General features: G+C 42.1%; 1 protein-coding gene across 3 annotated transcripts in view; it reads right to left on the bottom strand.

The window, feature by feature from the left end:
* Positions 1-20,999, bottom strand: part of slc4a8 (solute carrier family 4 member 8) — a 30,947-nt gene continuing 9,948 nt past the window's right edge. Inside the window, exons 2-25 of one of the 3 annotated variants that reach the window (XM_076756903.1) lie at positions 19,037-19,118; positions 17,342-17,494; positions 16,726-16,861; positions 15,448-15,608; positions 12,985-13,161; positions 12,187-12,278; positions 11,458-11,615; positions 11,257-11,344; positions 11,016-11,162; positions 10,790-10,890; positions 9,455-9,629; positions 9,160-9,293; positions 8,823-9,068; positions 8,409-8,514; positions 7,850-8,011; positions 7,634-7,747; positions 7,373-7,534; positions 6,999-7,250; positions 6,810-6,878; positions 6,101-6,274; positions 5,876-6,007; positions 5,685-5,782; positions 5,258-5,363; positions 1-5,076 (exon numbers count right to left, since the gene is read on the bottom strand). In XM_076756903.1, coding sequence (XP_076613018.1) covers positions 5,071-5,076; positions 5,258-5,363; positions 5,685-5,782; positions 5,876-6,007; positions 6,101-6,274; positions 6,810-6,878; positions 6,999-7,250; positions 7,373-7,534; positions 7,634-7,747; positions 7,850-8,011; positions 8,409-8,514; positions 8,823-9,068; positions 9,160-9,293; positions 9,455-9,629; positions 10,790-10,890; positions 11,016-11,162; positions 11,257-11,344; positions 11,458-11,615; positions 12,187-12,278; positions 12,985-13,161; positions 15,448-15,608; positions 16,726-16,861; positions 17,342-17,494; positions 19,037-19,118 — 3,231 coding nt within the window. In that variant the 3' untranslated portion in view covers positions 1-5,070. The remainder of the gene's footprint in view (positions 5,077-5,257; positions 5,364-5,684; positions 5,783-5,875; positions 6,008-6,100; positions 6,275-6,809; positions 6,879-6,998; positions 7,251-7,372; positions 7,535-7,633; positions 7,748-7,849; positions 8,012-8,408; positions 8,515-8,822; positions 9,069-9,159; positions 9,294-9,454; positions 9,630-10,789; positions 10,891-11,015; positions 11,163-11,256; positions 11,345-11,457; positions 11,616-12,186; positions 12,279-12,984; positions 13,162-15,447; positions 15,609-16,725; positions 16,862-17,341; positions 17,495-19,036; positions 19,119-20,999) is intronic. The other 2 variants (XM_076756910.1, XM_076756917.1) reach the window with 2 other exon arrangements.

Below are 20,999 nucleotides of genomic sequence, written 5' to 3'. Positions count from 1 at the left end.
TTCTTTCGTTTCAACTGTAAGTGTTTATTTTTCATTTTTCCATAGTCAAAAATTAAATTACATATACATATAAAACATGTAGAATCATTTTGCCCGAGACTAATCATTCAGTGGTTGAAGAGACAAGGCATCACTCTCTCTATGGCTCCAAGACTATAGGTTTAAGGTTACTGCAGTACAGGTGCTCCTTCCCCTGCTTTCTGACTCTCCTCATCTCTCCTCCTTTTCCTCTTCCGTCAAACGGACCTTGTCCTTGAAACAGACACTGGTTTTGTCTTCTATTCATATTTTGAAGGACGCAGCCTCACACAGTGCACAGTTTTCACTTTTAGCTACTCGTAAAAATGAAGTGGAGATTCAGACAGGAAAGAATCTGAAACATCTCTTGCTGTATTTTTATGAAACAACAAAATGGGACACAGAAATTATTGTTTTTTTGACAGCCTGTGCCTCATTAATGGCTTTTAAAAGGTCTGTTTGTGGTCAGATGTAAGGCGGCCGAAGGTCAAAAATGAAGTGGTTATGTATTCTACGACTGGCACACACGTACGGCACATATATTTATACTCACATCAATTGAAATTTGTGACCCGTGTTGGTCACATGTATATGCAGTAAACCTACAGTACACTGAAGGCAATTAACTGTATGTTTACCATACATTCACATATACATTAATGAGTCGAAAATGAAGTTTAAGACACATGATGCTCGTTAAAATTACTTCAACATTTGCTATATAATTACGTTCTTTCTGTCAAAGCACATCTACAGTCTTTGAACACTGGGTGTTTAAAAGTGTTTTTCACGATTTGGTCTGCTCCATTCTGGAAGTGTTTCTTCATATTTTTTTCTCAGTTTACACAGCGTTTGTTAGCACTCACGCATTTGACTTAGAATATATATTTACATGGTGAAGAGTATTAAGTCATGCCATTATTTAGTTTAGTTATGGGTCCTCTGCCACACACAAACTATTCACATTCAAAAGTATGAAAGAGTCGAAGCAGACAGCAAACACAAGACTTTCATACGTGTCTTTAAGGAGGTATTACTGCATGTGATGTTACATTGATAGATTACTGCACTTTGCTTTGAAGTCACTTGAATAGAAATGATGAGGACTATTGAGGAAGTAGCCTTGAAAATGGTTGTAAAACAAATCATAAACTGATTTTTAACTGGATTTCAAAATGACCACATGAAGCCATCAATTAATGGATTGAATATTTTAAAAGCACAATTTTTAATGGATTATTGTATTTATTCTCTGATATTTAATCATCTTAAAATAAAAGGGTTTGATTCTAAAGTTAGTCTTCGGGGCGTCTTGTTGGCCTCAGCATTTAAAGTGAATCAATGTCATTGTAAAAGATCTAAAAGAAGAACAAACACATTCTTCCTCTTGCAAATTGAATTCAGAAGCAATAAAACTCACCATTAATCTGTTCAGTACATTCAGAGGTTTTGTTGCTTCAGTCTTACTTGTCTGGTATTAACTTTTGGTAGCCAGTGTTTGCTAACTTTAGACCTGTGTTGATGTGTAACTAACTTTGCTGAGTCAGTTTCATATAGCTATAGTTATAGAATATATATGTATTATATCATAATTTACCTGTGTCCACAGTGGTTGCTGTTGCTGTGGAAACATACATAATCATAAAGATAAAGGCCAAAATGCCTGAAAAATTATTTCAAAAGTTTTTCCATCGATCCTTGTTTTTATTCTCTTTTCGCTCCATCTTTTCTTTTATTCTCTTAAATATCAATCAATAATTGATTCATGGGCAGGTTCAAGGCTCTCCAGGTCCTCCGTCAAGAGCAAAAGGGTGTGACAATCACGCTTTATCACACCATCAGTGCTCTTTCCTCTTTGTGTCGTAACCTTTAAAATCATTTTATGGAATTCATTCCTATAAATACATTATTCATGTGCTGCATTCTTCAGCCTCTCTCTGAGCTCATCTTGCTTATTACATATATATACATAAAGCAAAGAGAACACATTGGAATTTTATATCTAAAATATTATTGTAATGAATAATAAATTATTGTAAAATCATTTATTTGCTTAATAGATCTCTTGAAAATAAAATATATCACAAATTCTTTATCTACAGAAAGTGCAGCTACAAATAAAATATTACTGAGGGTCATTCTTTCACGCCGCCTGCTCCCTCTGGCTCTGAGAGACCTTTCCTAAATTAATTAAAGACACCAGATGTGACTCTGATGGTAGAACATGAGGGGGAGCTTATTACAGTAGAACCTTGTTTACCCAGACGTGTCTCAGGAATCCACATAATGAATGTAAGTGAGACAATGGCAAGATATCGTCTTTAACTTGTGCGGAATTGCTGAAATTTTCTTTTTGGCACATGCAATGAAAGTGCTTTCTGGCCTCAATTTGTACATTCTCCTGAACTGCCTCTGTTCCACTCAGGCACGGATAAAATAGGTTACACTGGCACAAAAGGACCCTCATAAACATAGAGTTTGTCATCCCAAAGATGACCCAAAGGTCAATTTGGGTTGGATTTGGGTGAATTATTGCTTAACAGAAAATTATGTAGCGCCCCTCACAAAAAAAAAAAAAAAAAAATTTAAAAATTAAAAACTCATTTTCCTGATACTCCAAGGGATACACACACACACTCTCTCTTTCACACACACATGCAACCATTTACCCGCTGTGGTTTCCCCTGACCGGACGTCACCCAAAGTGCCTTGCAGGAGCATTCATGAACTCATTTGAGGTAAAGAAATAAGACACTGTACTAAAACATGACAAAGATTCTGTAAGAGCAACCTCCATCCTACACAGTCATTAGTTCACAGACGGACATCCACAAAGGGAAAAAGATTACGCCTCCATAAACACATTATTGATGCCACTGCTTCAACTGAAGTGGGTCTTCTAACATTAACAGTTTTCAGTTTACATCATCACGCACGACTGACACAAAGATTTTTGCCCCAAAAGAGGATTTGTCTAAGTACTACTGAACCTGCAATGTATTTCTAAAATCTACCAAATAATCCACCATATCATCACTATTAGAAAAAGACCCCAGTAATGGCACATTAAATAAAAAGAGGCTCTAGTAGATTTAAGGAGTGATGACTGATAAACCTACTTAGAAATTATTAAAAAGAACCTGGTTTGATTTCATAGGAGCATTTTCACTCCATCATAACGCCCAGCTGAGTGTACTGTGGAGGAGGGAAACCTGGGTGTTGTTTACGATGAAAGGGTGAGAAAGGGGTGTAGAGAGGTTGTTGTTGTTGTTGTTGTTGTTGTTGTTGTTGTTGTTGTTGTTGTTGTTATGTGTGTGTGCTCTTCTATCTTTGTGAGGACAAAATGTATTTAAAGCCATTACAATCAGCATTTTTAAAACAGTAGATCACATGCCCACTTGTATTTGAAGGGCGTCGCTTGTAGTGATGACTTGACATTAAGTTATCATCCAAATCTGCACTTTCCCTCAGCTTTACAAAACTTTATATCGTATTTCGACTGATTTTCCAACCTGCAACTTAACTGTTGCTCACGAAAAAGCCAACAGATGAAATTAGAGACTGGCTGGTGAACGTAGTTGGAGCATTCAGCAGCTTAACAGCCAGAAATGAAAGCTTGTGTTGCTCCACATGTGCTGGGCATGTAAACAAGCACCAGTTTGCTAACAAGTTCACAATATCAACTTTAAAGGTGATAATATCTCCATGTTGGGTTTACAGCTTATAAGTAGCCAAAATACATTATTGCATATTAAAATGGTAGAAAGAGAAAGCATTTATTGGACACACTTAAACAAATGCAGTTGTTAGACTCTCCTCATTAATTGACAACAGGTGGAGGAAAGAATAGAAACACCTTAACAGCGCCACAGTACTATATCCTCTACTTTCTCACAACAGCTTCAACAAAAACCTTCTTGATTCAGTTCATTTCAGGACTGGCATATTGACCTCCATCAGTTAGTCAGTCAATAAAATGGAAACCGGGCATATTCCTGGTTTATATCTGTGCTAAGGTTCAGTCTACTGGTATGGCTGTGGCTAGTGCTAATATTAAACAAGAGAATTTACAACGGGCTGTTTCATTGATGTTGAGCAGTAAAGCTGATATTTATAGACGGACAACAGCTGTGTCGCTGTTCCCTGAAAACAGCCCATCCTGACTTTCTGCTTGATATTTTTGGAGATAGACTTGTGACACCGATTTACTGACTGAATGACTAACTGGCATGTTGTAGAGTTGTTTAAGATGTTACATCCGGAGGAGTTTTAAATGAATCGCTTTCATCTGTGAATCAGCCAGTGTCCCTATATCTCAGCGAAATCACCATGGCTGCCAGCAGCTGTCACAGTGTCCTCGCAGTTGTTCCATTATTTACTGTGACTGTGAATGGAGCAGCTCCAGGATTTGTCTCTAGATTGCAAATTATCAGAGCCCATCTTGTTGCTCCATACAAATGAATTAAAATCGAGCGGTTCGATACTGTCGAATTTTCACAGGTGTTAATTGCGACAGGAGAGAGTTCTTTAAAGTGTTGTCCTTTATATCATCCTTCAACCTCACAACTAGGATGGGAGGCCAAAGGCTGTGAACGGGCCAGACCTCATCACTAAGGACTTTCTTTCTTGTCTGGTTTCATAAAAAGTTGAAAGCAGAAGATGATGATGGCTGAGATGAAGGTTTTCCACTGGTTAACTGCTTAAGATGGTTAAGATAGCTGAGGTTTGTGCTAGTATCCAGTTTAAGGTGTCTGAGTAGGATTAGGTTAGCACTGGCTTTAATGTTAATAGGGAATCAGATTCTAAACACATTTCCGGTCCTGACAAAGATAGAAGTTCATGTGTGTGTCTGTGTCTCTGTGTGTTTTGTGGACAGTATTATGTGTTTGTGGGTAGCTGGTACAAATCACCGAGACTGGTTTCTCTAAGCACTGAAGAAGCTGACGGTCAAAGCAGCCAAATGGCAGTGTCCTGTGGTCCAGAACTTCAGTCAAGTGTCACAGCTGAGTCTGCCAGGACTGTGGACGTTACTCATCTATGAATGTGATCCCTTCAATCCTGCAGAGTAAAAACATACAAACCCAGAATTAGCACAGCACAGAGCACAGTTCGGCTGCCCTAAACTTGCAATCACAAGTTGGAGCAACAATTGCCAAGCACAAAAGAAGCAAGTGACCACAATGTGCACCAGGAATATTTCCAGATGATGGGGGTGAGGAAAGAGAGGGTGTGGCCTTGCCTTCTTAGCAGCCACAGGACGAGTGTCCTTTTGATTGGAGTTGAGGGATTTCCACACGGTGGTTTTAGACATTTCATCAGATATATTAATATCAGAGGGGTCACACCTGAGGGGCAGGGAGAGGAAAAGGAGGATGAGAGCAGAAAGCAGATAAGGGATAAGGTTGGGGGTTGATTTGGGGCTTAGGGAGAGGTCTTAGCATGTTAGTTGCACACGGTGCACTTGAAAACAGACCACTGCACCCAAACAAGACAAGCATACATACAGATAGACTGGAGGGTGAAACGTTTCTCTCACAATCTTACTGCTCTGATCCTCTGATGTCCATCCAGGTTATTTAAATATGTGTGTGTGTATGTGTGTGTGTGTGTGTGTGTGTGTGTGTGTGTGTGTGTGTGTGTGTGTGTGTGTGTGCGCGCGCACTCACCTGGGGTCATGTGCTCTTGCCGTCTGAGCAGGTTTGTTGCTCTCCATGGGAATCTGCACAGTATCTCGCTTTTTTTCACTGAGCATAACTTGTGATTCCTAAAAGACACACAGCCCCACCACAGGCATGCAGTCAGTGCATGCATTTTTATTTATTTTCATCTGTATGTTTCAAGATTCCATCAACACTACCTCTTCCATCGTTTTGGAGGCATCGTCAAGATTCTTTTTCTTCCATTCAGGCATTAAGTCATCCAGGTAACTCAGCTCTCGCTTAGAGAAGCACAAATCCAGCAGCTTGCGGACGAAAACCAGAGCCAGCACCTGCAGACACAGGAGAAAGAAAGAGAAAGACAGTTACTTAGGTGGAGAGACAAATGACGAGAGAGAGGTGGATGTTGGCTGTGATCATCTCACCATCATGGGGAAGACGATAGCAGCACGTGACGTCTTGATGACCCAGAGCAGTACCAGACAGGTGAGCTGGGTGACAGTGAACAGGTGCACCTTCCTCAAGGGGACATGGCGCAGGTAAATGAAGTCTGGCTGGTGTTTTGCTGGCATGCCAAACAACTTCAGCCGGTCAAAGAACTGAGAAAAGGATGACAACGAACACAGGTGGTGGGGAAGTTAAATACAGAGAGGGTAACGAGAGAAATGAATTAATGAGAGCAGGGACAGATGGCGAATATGGCACGAGAAAGGGAGTGATTATAAAAGACAAATTTAGTTAGATTGGTCTCGCAATTAACTGTTAGGCCTCTCTGAACTGCAGCAGAATTAATTAGATCAGGAGAGGGTGTAACAGGGACAGGCAAATTAATAAGAAGCTGGGATGGAGAGGGCAAGAGAACAACTTGGAACATTTTTGCATTGGAATTATTGTCAGCTGAAGTGATAATATCGTAAGAGTTGAAAACATCTGTTCAAATGCCAGCGACTATAACATCTTGCACATTATTCATAAGTGTTGGACTGTATAACATGAATTGATCCATGACAAGTAGGGGGTGCAAAAGCCAGAGAAGTTCAAATCATACACATACTAGCTTTATTAACAAGCATCTGTACCATGCTGTGCTGTAATGTCCCATGTGTCACATTTATGTGTCAGATGTGGCGTTACCTGTATGCCTTTTAATGAAGAGACTCCCATGTAAAGGAAAACACCATACAGCACTGGCATAGGAATGAACTGGAAAAAAAAAACCATACATCAGTGAGCTTTTGGTATTTTTACTCTTTGTGAGCGTCACTCCTTTGGCTAACTGTCCCAGCCAGAGGGGGGCAGCATTGCATAGCTTGTCTGACTAACCTGCAGGACTCCAGTCATGAATACAGAGCAGCCCATGAGCAGGAAGATGACCAGGCCAGTCAACCTCTGTTCTCTGATGCCCAGGAAGCGAGGCTGCTCTCCTGGAGCCGAGCTCTCTGACTCAAGCTTCAGGCTGTTGACGTGAGAGATGGACAGGACCGTGGCAGCTACAAACCATGGCAACCCCATGATGGAACACACTGCAAGCATCACCCCGACCATCAGCAGGTCCAGGTGGTACCCACAGCCCTTCTGCAGAGAGGACAGACAGGTGCATGCACAGCTCAGCTCCAGTGTGCAGCTGGAAGCAATAGTGCAGAGATGCACGCTCAAACACCAGCTGGATGATCTGAATTTTCTTATTTTTTTCTTACCAGCAGTTTGTGCTCTTTACGGTTGATGATGACGGCAGTTATCTGTTGGTCCATGAAGATGAGGATGGTGCACAGAAGAGCAGGAATAGATGCAGCCAGGACTGTCCACCATGGGTTGCGTCCAATTGGATTGATCAGCCAACCTCGGTCGTCTCTGGTAGGCTGGAGAATCCCATTCAAGAGGAGTGAGGCCATGAATCAACCCTGACCATGTTCAGTTTTATATGAACATCCACATTATTACTAACATTTCCTCTGTACCTGGAATTTGCTGGGCACCTTCAACTTCTGGGAGGGCACTCCGATGACAAAGTCGAGCAGAACCATGACAGCAATGGTGAGGAACACTGCAAAGTCACTGATCATGGACCTCACCTGGGCACAGGAGATAACAACTCTCAATAATCAGTAGTTACTGATGTGGCAGGTCAGGTTTGACAACCCCTCGCTTACTGAGCAGTGATAATGGTTAATTACCTTAGTGGGGAAATAGCGGCTGGTCTTGAATTGTTTGAGGAAGGCAGACATGAAGAAGGTGGAGAAGAACAAGATGGTTGACCAGAAGAGAACGTCTGGGGTGTAGGGGCCATGATGACCACATGCCGTCCCAACAAAGTGGCCCTGCAAACTGATACACTCCTGCAGAGATTCACAGAGGTTATATTAGAACAAAATGGCCTCAGAGGACTGAAGAAAAAACAGAACAAAAGAGTATTTTATCTAAATTATCTGACAGACAGGGAGAGTCTGCAAGGCAGAGAGAAAAAAACACACAATACAGCAGTAGCAAGTCAAGGCTTTGGTGTGCACAATCAGGCACACAGCAGTGAAGGGTTAATCGATTTAATGTCCTTGTCAGTGTTTGCAAAGGTCCTCAAGAGAGGTTCGCTGCTCAAGGGAGGGTGAGGGGGTTAGTTGAATGTTAACAAAAGTAAACACGTTGGAGCAAATGTGTGCTATCATGCGAAAGTTACACTGAGATTAAGAATCTGTGTGTGTGTTTGTGTGTGTGTGTGTTTCCACATAGTTACATTACCTTGACAGTGAGGTTGGTCCAGGGTACAGCAGAGGCTGTGATGTTTCTCTTACTCCACAGCTCTAAGGTTTTGTTACTGGGATTATCAGGCTCTGCACACTTACAGCTACACAGGGAGAGAGGCAAAGAGTGTGGCTCTCAGTGGCTGACTAAAAAAGATGGGCCCACATGGCTTTTATCAGTCAAATTAGGCCAGACACAAAGGTAACTGCATGCAAGGATGTGATCTGAAGGCTTTTGGAGGAGAGCAGGAATGAAGAGACAACAAAGACAGAGCCGCATAGTGAGACAAAATGAGCATATATTCTTCAAGAAGAATAATGCACAGGGAAAAACCCACAATGAACAGCTAAAAATCTGAGCATGCAGGTGAAAGCTTGAGGAAATGAGCGCAGTGAACATTTTGTTCCTCACTAGGCCAGTGTGAGTTTATCCAGTTCGCTGTGTGCATTGAAGGGGTAGACTTCTCCCAGGTGGAAGAGCTTCTCCAGGGCCTCGTAGATGAAGATGAGGCAGATGAGGGCGGCAAAGGCCTCCTCTGTGAAGCGAGTGATGTAGCACACCAGAGAGCTGGCATCTGTGGCAACCAACACCAAACACAACAGGGCCGTCCACAGGCCGATGCAGGTCCTCAGTGACAGATAGGACAGGTCGTAGTCCCTGATGTGAGACGAGAAGAAGATCAGTTAGCAAAATGAATGTCAGGGTGGTGATGAGAAACATGTCACAGAGAGGTTGTTGTAATACATACTTGCAGAACCTGAAGAGGATTTTCTCAAAAACCAGGACAGGACCTGTGCTACCCAGAATGGTGAGAGGCTGACCAGCAAAGATGGAATACACTACTCCAGTCATAGACGCACCAAGTAAGGACTCTATGGCACTCTGGAGCACAGGGTGGAGATACAGAGAGTAATGTACGTCTTGTGTGTAGTTCAGTCACATGTACAATGTAATGTTAATATAATGTTCCAATCACATTGCATCATGTACGTACAGTGATCAGCTCTGATTGAGTGTGTGTCTGAGTGTGTTTGTGCTCTTACGATGCGTCCCTCTGTCGCCTCGCCCAGCAGTCCTCCAAAGGTGATGACAGGAGACATGCAGGCACAGTAGAGGAAGAGGAAGGAGGCCACACACTGGAGGCTCATGCCGTCCTTAAAGTCACTCAAATAGAACGGAGCTTTCCTCTTGATGTCCAGTATCAGACCACCGAACAACCTGACCATGGTACACAACAAAAGAGGAGACATGGTGAGATTTAGATAACAATCTGGGATAAATGAGACATGTGATGTCAAACTGACACATTATGGTTATTAGATGATGGCCTGAAGCTGCAGAGTCACTTCCATCGTCAAATGAATGCAGTGCACTCGTCTGCCTTACTTGGCAAGAAAGCTAATAAGCATATTATTTCTAAAGTCAAACTATTCCTTCAAGGGGGAAACTGGCCAACATTTAATCACTTTCAAGAGATGATTAAGAATAAGTAAAAATATAATTTCATGTCACAGAATTTCTGCTTCTTCTACAGTGTGTCATGGTGGCAGTTTTAAGACTACTCTTTCATTAAGTAAGATAATTTAAGGCCCTGCACGGCCATGGTCCTCAAACAGAGGTGTTTTCACTCTTCTGATTTGACTTCTTTCCTAAGCTGTGTACAGACTGTGCTTGATCTCCCTTACTCTCCTGATGCACCAGCTATTGGTACACTGAGTTTGGTGACCTTGTAAAATCCCAGTATGGCTCCACCTGTGCAGAGGTCTGAAATAGGTCAGAATAACTTCAAACCTGCATGGATGAGCAGGGTCATTACAGAGTAATTTAACACCAAGCTGATAATGTTTCATTTCATGTATCGCCTCTGACCACACCCAGAACATTAATGGTGTAGTTGGCTGTCAATGATGTCACAGTATCCTGGAGTACACTTCTGCAGCACTGCAGCAAGATGAGAAGTTAAACAACTGGAAGTCAGCAACAAACAAGATTATCAGAGGATGAACTTTTAAAGAAATAAAATGAGGTTTGATGCATGTTTCTCTTTCAGGTTGTCACACTTGGCCACTGTGGCTGTCACTTGCTTGTCCCACCTCAGCTGTTCACAAATCCAAATTTAGACTTTGTAGCTGCGGAAGCCGACAGACATGGTGGTGAGTGCTAAACTCAGCCCCAGGCTTCCACACATCCCTTCATAGAATATAACAAGTGCTGAATCCATGTTTGTCCGCAGGCTGTTTTCCTGATAGCTTATCCTGACATTCATATTGTACATTTGTACATCCATCTTGCTTTTTCACATCTGAATTTGGTGTCTATTTTTACCATGTATTATTGCACATATTACTGGAGCAACAAGCCGGTGTAAGTCAGCTTACCTTCCAGTTCTCTGCAGCTCTGGCCCGTGGTGCTCAGCATGTAGCTCTTCCTCTACCTGGCAGGCTGTGCCATTCGGGACTCCAGGCATCTTCCTCTTCTCCTGCAGGCACCCAATAACAAAAATTAAAAAGGAGCTGTGTACTTTGACTATACAGCCACTGTTGTTTGTTGTAGCCCAAATTCAGACCTGAAAAGCAAAATCTCTGTGTCATCATGGCTGCATACCTGAGAGGGGACATTCTTTGGGGGCTCGATGCGGATGGAGGGGTCCCACTCTCCTGGTGGTAAGACCGTCACCTGGTCCAGGAACTCATCTATCCCTGCCAGCAGGTCACTTCTGTCCTTTGCCTTGTAGGCTACATCATGGAAGATCTGGTCCAGAGAAGTGTGAAGGGAAACTTAACTCTTGCCTTTGCAAGACTGAGAAGAGCTTCAGAAGCTAGATTTTAAATGACAGTGTTCTTACTTCATCCGTCATGATGGTCGCCATGGAGCGTCCAATTTCATGGTATTGCTGAGCCTTTCCATCCGGGCCCAGGAGGATGAAGAGGAACCTGATATTTGAGCAGATGATTTAGAGCATTCAAATCCTTCATGGATTATTGAATTCACATAATTTGATTTGATAACTAAGCCATTGTTTATGTATCTGCAGAGAGTCATCTACCTGGTAGGTATGGGGACCTCAGTGAGTCCGGTGAGCAGCACAGCAGGGGAGAGGCGGACAAAGGCCACGATGGGCCTTTCCAGGAAGTCCAGTTCTCCCACCAGTACATTGGAGGCCTCTGCACCCTCTGGGATCTTCTTCATGAAGTGCATGTCCACCTTGTGAGACAAGGTACAAGTTAACATCAGAATACAAAATAAATGACTTAATACCTACAGTGGTAAATATCTTTTAATAAACATATCACTGCATCCTGTAACTGCAGAAATAACAATGCAAACAGAAATGTCTAAGAGTAGATGTGGCCTAATGCCAGAGAACCTAGCTTGCATTTCATTAAACTGTCCAGATATGCACTCAAAAGCCCAGCTGGAAATCAATGGCGGAATAGAAGCTTTTATCTGTTGCCTGGGTGGCTGTCCTTAACAGTCTTCAAGTGATGCCCTTTGATCAAGTGTAGTTCTCCAGTTGTTTCCTAGGGGGCACTATGTGACCTAGTTGATGTTGACAGCACAGCAAACACTGATTACATTTTAGCAGAGTGCTACAGTGCATGAACCGAGCTGATAGCCCTGCACAACCAAAAAGATCTTACACTTGTTGTCAGATGTGTCACCCTAACTATGCCTACTCTTTGTCTTACACTCATATTGCGGTCTTTACAACATCCATCCATATATGTAAACAGTGTTCACGGAGAACCTGTGTGAAATCAACGTGTTTGTTTACCTTGCTGAGGTCCACTTGGGTGCTGTCCTGTCCACCACCATTCTTAGCTGGCTCTGTAGCTGGCGGAGGCTGGGGAGATGTGGCTGACCCTGCTGGACAGTAAGGGTGTGGGTGTTGGTGTATGTGGTTTGGAAGAGAGATAATCAGAGTCAGTACTTATATTTATTAGTCCGCCAAAGTGCAAAATGGAAAAGAAAAAAAACAGCTTATGAAGGCAGTAAAGCTTATCTGCCAATATATCGCCCATTTGCTGAAGAACAGTGAAATGTTTTTTTTGGCAGTTTGTCTCTTATCACAGCATCACTGCTTAGAGATTGTTCTTTCCTATGTGTCTGTTACTTAGTACTTCATATTAAGGAACACATATTCGCCATTAACTAGTTGTTTATTGGCATGTATACTAGCAGCATATTGGCTCTTTATTGGTTATTATAACACAGTTATTAATGTCTTATTCTAGGGTTAGGGTTATTAAAGGTTAGGGTTAGATTATTAAGATTGTAATTCATGTACAACAACTTACTTGCTTACTATCAATAAGCTCTAATTATACATGCTAATAAGTAGCTAGTTAATAGTGAACATGTGCACCTTAATATAAAGTGTTATCTTTAGTCCTTAGTCTCTTCTTGTCTACTCTACCCTGTCTACTCTACCCTGTCTACTCTACCCTGTCTACTATCGATTCATACCAAGAAGTGATCTGTGACAACCGTTTTAATAAACCTGTGAAGATGCTTGTCCAGAAACTTGTCTGTGCAACATGTGTTTGCATGTGTTGTACAGCACCAGTCCCACCTGTCAGATGGGGCTCTGACTGTTTGCGGGTTCCCTCTGCGATGGAGCGTACGATGGGGATCAGGTTCTTCTTCTTCTCGTTCTGGTGGTGGTGTCTCTTCAGCAGAGCCTCTCGAACCTTCACTCTCACGCTGTCGTCCAGCTCATTGGATGCCTCCTGGTGGTCCAGCACCATGTCTGCAGCACACGGACAAAGAAATGCACACATGCTCAAGGTACTAAAACGAGACTTGTTAAAAATCTGATCATGACATTAGGTATGTATGTATTTGTGCCACCTTGACCAGAACTTTAATCACTTTATAATCACCAAACTCTGCACAGGAAAAATAATTAATAAAGATCCCAGTGCTATAGAGCTGTCCTTGAAAAATATGCTTTTTCCTTCTCAGACATCTGTCCGTATGTACAGGCAGTGCTGAAAGAAAAGTGTGTGTTGGAGGAGGAAGGTCAATATGTGTCCAACATATCAGGTCATGTGGGACTGCCGAGAATAATCAGCATGTCTCCTCTCTCACCACATCTGCTCTCCTCCCTCTCTCACTCCTTTCTTTTTCATAGTGATTTGCTGAGTCAGCACTGGATGTCTCCTTCCTTCTTTCCTTTCCTCCTCCACACTCCACATCAATTTATACACACACACAAACACACACACACACAAACGCACACACACTGCAGCGCCTTCATTCATTCTGAGCACACTTCAAGGCCAGCACTGATGTGTCCAGCTTAGCGCCAGTATAATCAGCCATGTTAATAAGAACAGTGACAAGAGAAACACACAAAGAGCCTGAAATTAAATCAAAACTAACGAATGGTAAATCTAATGCAGCCTCGTAATTTGAGACTCCAGCAACAGCTCCGCCTCCTCCAGCGTATCACTTGATATAATATTGTCTCTCCCGTTCAAAGAATTGGTGTATGCAGCCTCCTTTATTGTTTTGTTCGCACACTTTATGTTAATTAACAGTTCCTGGTCCTTTTAATAAAGTTAGTTACATTCTATAAGTCAAATGTCAGACTTGAATTGATCTAAACTTATTAATTGAATTACCTGGACAGCAGGGTGGTGAATAGAGCAGGCACAATGAGCTTCGACCACATCATCCGTGAAGTGCATGGTTTTCCATATCTCATTCCTATTATTCCGTTACAGTCTTAATGAATTAGACTCTGGTAATCCTATAGCTCCTTCGCGCTGCAGATGTTCATTCTCATGTTTCAACATAAAGGTTTTGTGTGTATACTGTGGATAATAAAGACTAGAATATGCTTTTTATACAACCTCAGGTATTTTCTATTGCATCCTCTTGGCCGCAGTTTGCCACACTTCCAAAAATAAACAAGTATATAAAGAAATATCTTTTCTGTCTCCATCTCTTCTACCAGCTTGGCTACCGTTTGGGGCCCAGGTGCTGCTGGCAGGAGTCACATGGAGAAGAGAGGGAAGTGAGAAGTGCAGCAGAGAGCTGGAGAAGAAGAATTATGGCAGGCAACAAGGCAATAAACCCGTCACAATCTGACAATAAGGAAGATCGACGGATGGAGAGCCTCGAACCATTGGGACCTTTCGTATGTGTGTGTGTATGGTGGATAGACGGCAACATGAAACATAATTTGCAAACTGTTCTTTGCGTCTATTTAAATCTGTTTCATGGTTAAATTGCAGGAGACAGCGTAGTGAGGATAGCTGAACCACCTGTGTTTGCATTTGTAAATCATCCATTCACATGTCTGTCCCGCTGTGGCCATTCACTCACTCATGGACACACGTGTTCAGTGGGACATCGGTCATGTGCTTGCATGCAAATTACAGGTCCATAGTTAATTGCATATGTGCATGCAAATGAGCGTGGAGTAGGAGCAGCTTCATATAACTGCAGATTTTAATGCAAATCAGGTCCAACAGAAGTTCAGCTGCAGTATTCCAGTAAAACACAACCACCGAGCAGCCACACTGAGCCTTTAGAGGCACTGCTGTACTGTGAGTACGGAATGGACATGTTGTGCTTCTTTATGTTTACATAACATGAAAGTAATTTAAAGTAAGTTTAGTCTTCCTTATGACTGAAAACTTGAGTCTGTGTGTGTCTGTTTCTGCATCCAGAATAATGGTGATTCTCCCCTTGACCTGCAGTGTATGTGTGTCTCCTCCCTTAGGAGGACAAATCGATTTGTAGCACACCAGCAGGCACCTCTGCTGAGATATAGAGCCTGTTTTATATCAAGGAATTTAATATTTTCTCAAGGACAGAGGCAAGAAGCGACTCGAGAGCGGGAAAGAGGAAGACAGGACAATAAACAGTGAACTCATATATCCATTTGAAAAAGCGACGCCAGTCACTTATACAAACGATAAAAACTGATTTCTCACAACATCATCCAGAGCTTGCCTTGTTTCCTCAGGACAGAGAGCAATGCGACACTGAGATATTAATAAATGTCAGTTGGAGAAATTCTCACCCGCAATCTCTTCAATGCAGTCAGCACGCATGTCAAGCAACACGCTGCCATTGATGATGCAGCTGCGGAGCTCAAACAGGCTGTGGAGGGACAGAGTAGCGACGTAGGGCTTGCTCCACCTCTCCCCGCCATCCTCCACATCTTCCTCAAACTTCAGCCACCTGCGAGGTAAAGACAGGCAACAGATCAGGCCCTGTTTTTATCAAACTTCTCAAAGCTGAATTTTGGAAGTTTGGGAGCAGGTAGTTCATCATTCCTTTAATCTTTTCACTTTAGCTAATTTCTTAAGAAATAAAAAAAACATATAAAAAATGCTCTTAATTGTTAGAGTAGATTGGAGATGGCTGCAGTACAGAGACAGAGGTGAACACACACCTTTTCAGATATGTTCTAGAGTGACTATATGAAAAATCATTGGTCAAGAATAATACACTAATAATACATCTAAAGCAATATATTTAATTCAGAATGAGGTACATTTAGCCTATTATTTGCATTTTATTTGAACATTTCATCAGAGGTTACACAAATTTTTTGCATATATACATTTTCATTTTATAAATATGTTTGATTGTTGTCTCACATGTTTAATACCAGTGAAGATATGAAGGATTTTGAAAAAAAAAAAAAACCTTTTTGGAAATTTCTAGTGTGTTTTTGCAGAATAACAGACCACAGAATAAATTTAAGCATTAACAATACGGCAGGTTTGATTCCTACATGTGGTTCATCGTGATCACTGCTCTTAAAATGTTTTTCTTACACTTCGATGTAAGTAGAAGTGAGTTGCTTGATAAATGTGTCTCATTCTTTTCACTCAGTGAAAACCTTTCATTCCCAAGGCTGGTCTTTAGACCACGTAAACTGTAATCGTTTCAGGTTTATTAAAAGCCCAGATCAACACAGTGCAGGCAGGAACAATCAAACGATCTTTCCCCACCTCACATACATGTCATTTTACACCTTTTCCTCCCAGGAATGATGCTTTTGAGGGAAACATGCTCCACACAATAATATGAGGGAAGGGTTTGACATTCGCATGTGAAACTGGTATTTGGCATTTGAGCAGCATGAATGAGATCACAGCAGTGTTTTCTGTCACTCCTCTCTGTGGAGCTTTGAGCAAACCAATCAAAAAATGATCTCCACTAAGCTTTAGATGTAACTACCACTTGAACACTTGTTCCTCTTCGTAACAGTTGAGCAGCAGAGCTGCCGGGCTGTCACAGGCTTTATTGCCTAGCATTGTTGCCAGCAGCTCCCAGAGGAGATCCTGACCTGGCTGTTTCTTTCCACTCAGCATCTTTGCCATCCTTCACACAGATCTCATCCAGCTCGGTGAACAGCTCGTGGGCCACATGTTCAGCATCCTCCTCAGTGCCCAGAATGAACTGGACGCGCTGGGACGGCGTGTCTGATGAAGTGAGAGGATGTGAAGGAGGAACAAGAGGTGAACTGTGGTTCTTTTTCACAAACACACACAACACAGTTTACTTTGTCAGTACATGCCAACTGGGACCACATTCACACACACACACACACACACACACACACACACACACACACACACACACACACACATACACATGCAATACACTGACTAGTTCCTGTTCTTGGTAACTAATTAGTGAGCTTGTCAATTTTAGCCTGGAGTGCCACATGATTGTCTGTGTGGTGACAGTATTGATAAGCTTTGTTTCACAACCACCGCCTCCTCTCTGATGGATGTGCAAATACACATGCATGTTCTTCACTGAGCCATGACCAGCTATTGTCTATTTTTTCTCTCTGACAGATAAATGCTGGATGAGCCTACAAAATGACTGGATTTGAAAAGTAAAACACACTGTAGCCTAAGAAGAGGTTTTGTGTTGGTGTGTTTTGTGTGTGTTACCATGACTGGAGGTGGTCGTCTCAGTTTCCTCGCTCTGTTGTGTTGCGAGGCTTCCCGCCCTTCTGTCTCTCTTGCGGTGCCGAGAGCCATGAGGCTTGTGGTGACGATGGCTCTGCCTGGGCATCCGAACCCCAACAAACAGAGTCCTGTGGCCTGAAAAAGATGTGAGAGAGGAAATGAGTTATACTAAGTAATGGGTTTTTTTTGTTACCTTTAAGTTGTGTCTGTGCTTGATGCACTTATTTTTGTGATGTTTATCTTCTGTTAATTTGACAGTTTTGCAGTCTGCACTTTCAAAGATGTCTGTCTGACTATCAGACCTCATTTAAAGCAGACATACATTGTGGAACTCATTTCATTTCAACCTTGTTGATGAGATCATTTAAAATCATGATTAGCTGTGGATGAAAGTGATATTTCCTGTAACCCACAACAGAAGGAGAAAAAAGAAGAAGAAAGGAGAGCAAAGCAGAGGAGGGAACTGCTCATGGGGGAGAGCAGAGTGGAATAAGCTGCGCTGAGGTCACTCAGCTCAAAATGATTAAAGTAACTGAAAGTGAAAGCCATTAAAATGAGGGTTACGTGTTGGCCCAAAACTCCACAGGGAGATTAGGAAACAACGCTCTGCTTCCTGTACCACATTAGTCTCAACCATGACTGCTGTCTGCAATTATCATCAGTGCATTCATTGTTGAACGCACCACACTGTGAGAAGAGGAGACTGAATGCATGTGACACCGTCAATAATGGAGTTTTATTTGAATAGCGAAGCAGAAACTGTGAAAATTAAAGAATTAAAGAACAGCTGAAATTATCAGAAGTAATAAAAATGATGTGGTAAATCATCAGGAATAAAACAGAACAAGAGTTTTTCAAAGAGTTTGAGGCAGTTTGATATCCCTGTGTGTGATACAGAACCACTGAGCTGCAGCTGAGTCTTCCATCTTTAAACATGTTTTTATCCTTCCAGGAAAGTGATAATGGACCAAGTGGTGCGCGCACACACACACACACACACCCCTAGCTGCACGCACACACCCACAAAAGAGCAGTAGAAATGACTTGCAGACATGCAGAAAATGTTGCTCCATCATACTACCTGATGAAATATATATGACAGACAGTAAGTGGTCTGTCGTCAGCTGAGTCAGATCACTTGTGGTGCAAGGTAATTAACTCGGGAGTCCTTAATCAACAGCAGCTTTGCAGTACAGGCACTTTTCTTAAATATGTCCATTGTTTATGATGTCTTCATTTCAGAGGGAAATACATTCACTTCACTTCTTTTTGATAATTTGGTGGATGCACTTCCATAACAAATGAAAGTCTTTGTGCAAAACATCTGTTGAGCTCAAAGAACATGATTCACAGTTCGAGTTTGAACTAGAAAGCAGTGTTATGATGTAGGAACCAGTTTTCTCCTGCTGAAAAGCAAACTGCAGCTGTGAAGGTCGTTGGTAAGTGGGCACAAGGACCACGCTTACCATTCACATGCTGCCAAGAAAAAAATATAGACAATTTTCTTGGAGCTGAAAATGAACAAATAATGCAGCAATGCATATGGAAACCCAGAGATATCTCTGCCTTCTGTGCTTTAAGGAAAGGAAAAGGAACCACATAAGAATAATCACATTAAATATTCCACACTGAGGAACTTTAAGTAATGGGTTTGACTGAGCTTTACATGTTACTCACCTTCTAGTTCCTCCTTTTCATAGTGGATGTTCAGTACTGAGCTGGTCCCTCCCTGGTCTACCACCACCTCCTCATCTGGCCTCTGATGGAGACACAAAAGACATGTAAGTGTAATGTTACTGTCCTTTTTACTGATATTCAGTGCAGATAATATGTTTCTTTTCTCTTCTCTCTGTCTCCTGCAGCCATATTGTTCTTGTGGAAAAGTTCAACATTGTCGAACACCGTCAGCCTTTAACGATCAGTCCGTGAAAGGAAACCTGAAAGGTCAGTATGTCCTGAAGTATCCTGTTAAACACAAACTACTGACACTGTAACAGAGCTACTAATTGGCCAAACTGGCAAGAGCTTTTCAACAATGCACATCAAATTCCAGACAGTCTATTCTCAGACCGTCTGGCACAGACAAACAGAGAAGGACAGGCAGGCAGGCACACACACACATCCTTATAAACACACACACACACCAGAGGTAAACAGAGTATGAGTCAGTTGGAGAATGTGCTAGGCTCTACTATCCAGGAGAAATCAAATCAAATCAAATTAGCAGAGTGCCGCATCTGTGAAGGCTGCTGCTGTTGGCACACTGCTGCAGGATGTTGCTGTGTTTTACTATTGCAGTGACAAGGTTTTCTCAGAAACAGCGCTGTTTGCTCATGTGAAGCTGTGAGATTCATCTGTGGTCATGTATTGGTCCTATGATAATGAGGGCAGAGTGCTGCAGGAGCCTCTCCAGTGCTTCTGGAGCTCTGTGCTTCTGCAGTGTCTCTGTTTTCAGGGTCCCTCTTCATCCTTCGGCACAGGTGCATGCAACAGAAAATCTTAAATTTCCAACCTGTCACACGCTGCTAAATAACAGCGAGTGTGCACCACTGCACCAAAATGCAAATCGCTTCAACCCACCCCTTGTTTTCTGGTAGAGATATGACCTTTGACACAGGCAGGATTATAGACACATCTAAATGCTAGATGGTACATTACGCCTGTGAACATATGCGAGCATAATATGGAACAGCTGGCAACAGTTAGCAATAAAATCAATAGCTAAAGCCTATAAATAAATCACACACACACACAGACTGGTATATAAATGCAGCTCTCTACATAATAGATGCTTCCGCCCACTCTATATGAACACATGATCTGTATGTACTGGATATGTTTCCATGAGTGTGTGAGGGTGGTAAAGGCAGAATTTGCTGGTACAGATGGAATCTGTACCGTGGGTGTCCGTTTTGCCATTTGGCAAACTTAAAAAATGATTAATGGTGCAGAGTGTTGAACTTCTGAAGAAAAAAAATAAAGAATGAAATGAAATATTTATGATGCTAAATGAACAGATACAGAGAAAAGGTGCATAAGACGAGTACATAAGACAGGGAAACTCAGAACAGAGCTGTGGTAATGTAATAAGTTAATCAATTAGTTGGTAACTTGGTTAAATTGTTTATCATGCTTCCTTGATTTGATTCAGCATGATGTCCATATCCTGCATCAACACTGCAGTCCAGAATGAAATAATCTGATGATGTCAGCTCAGAGCAGAGACAGTATGTTAGCATTCAGTCGTGTTTGTGTGCATCAGAAGATGTATGAGTGAATGATGACTTTTCATTCAAACATTCAAACACTTTCTGGGTGAAACTGAGGGGAAACACTGAAGATGTACAGGCTCTGTCGTGCAGTGTTTTACTTTAATTGGTCAGTCCAGTATCCAGCGGCTATAGTGCAGCAAGCACTGCAGCCCGCGCTGCTGTCTGACAGCCACAGAGGCCAAAGTAATTGCAGTTTGTCTTTCTGAAGCACTACTGGAAAAGGCTGAGCGTTCGTATTAGTGGAGTGAGAAATAAATGTCTTCGCCTAATGAGCAGCATGCAAGGGCAGCATCAACATTTATTTATAGGGAAATATAAAACTCTATATCCTGTAAATGAGAGAGTTTGGTGCTTTTATTAAAGCTTGC

The sequence above is a fragment of the Chaetodon auriga genome, chromosome 2, assembly GCF_051107435.1.
Source record: "Chaetodon auriga isolate fChaAug3 chromosome 2, fChaAug3.hap1, whole genome shotgun sequence".
NCBI classification, from domain to species: Eukaryota; Metazoa; Chordata; class Actinopteri; order Chaetodontiformes; family Chaetodontidae; genus Chaetodon; species Chaetodon auriga.
This window is presented reverse-complemented; position numbering and strand designations above follow the sequence as displayed.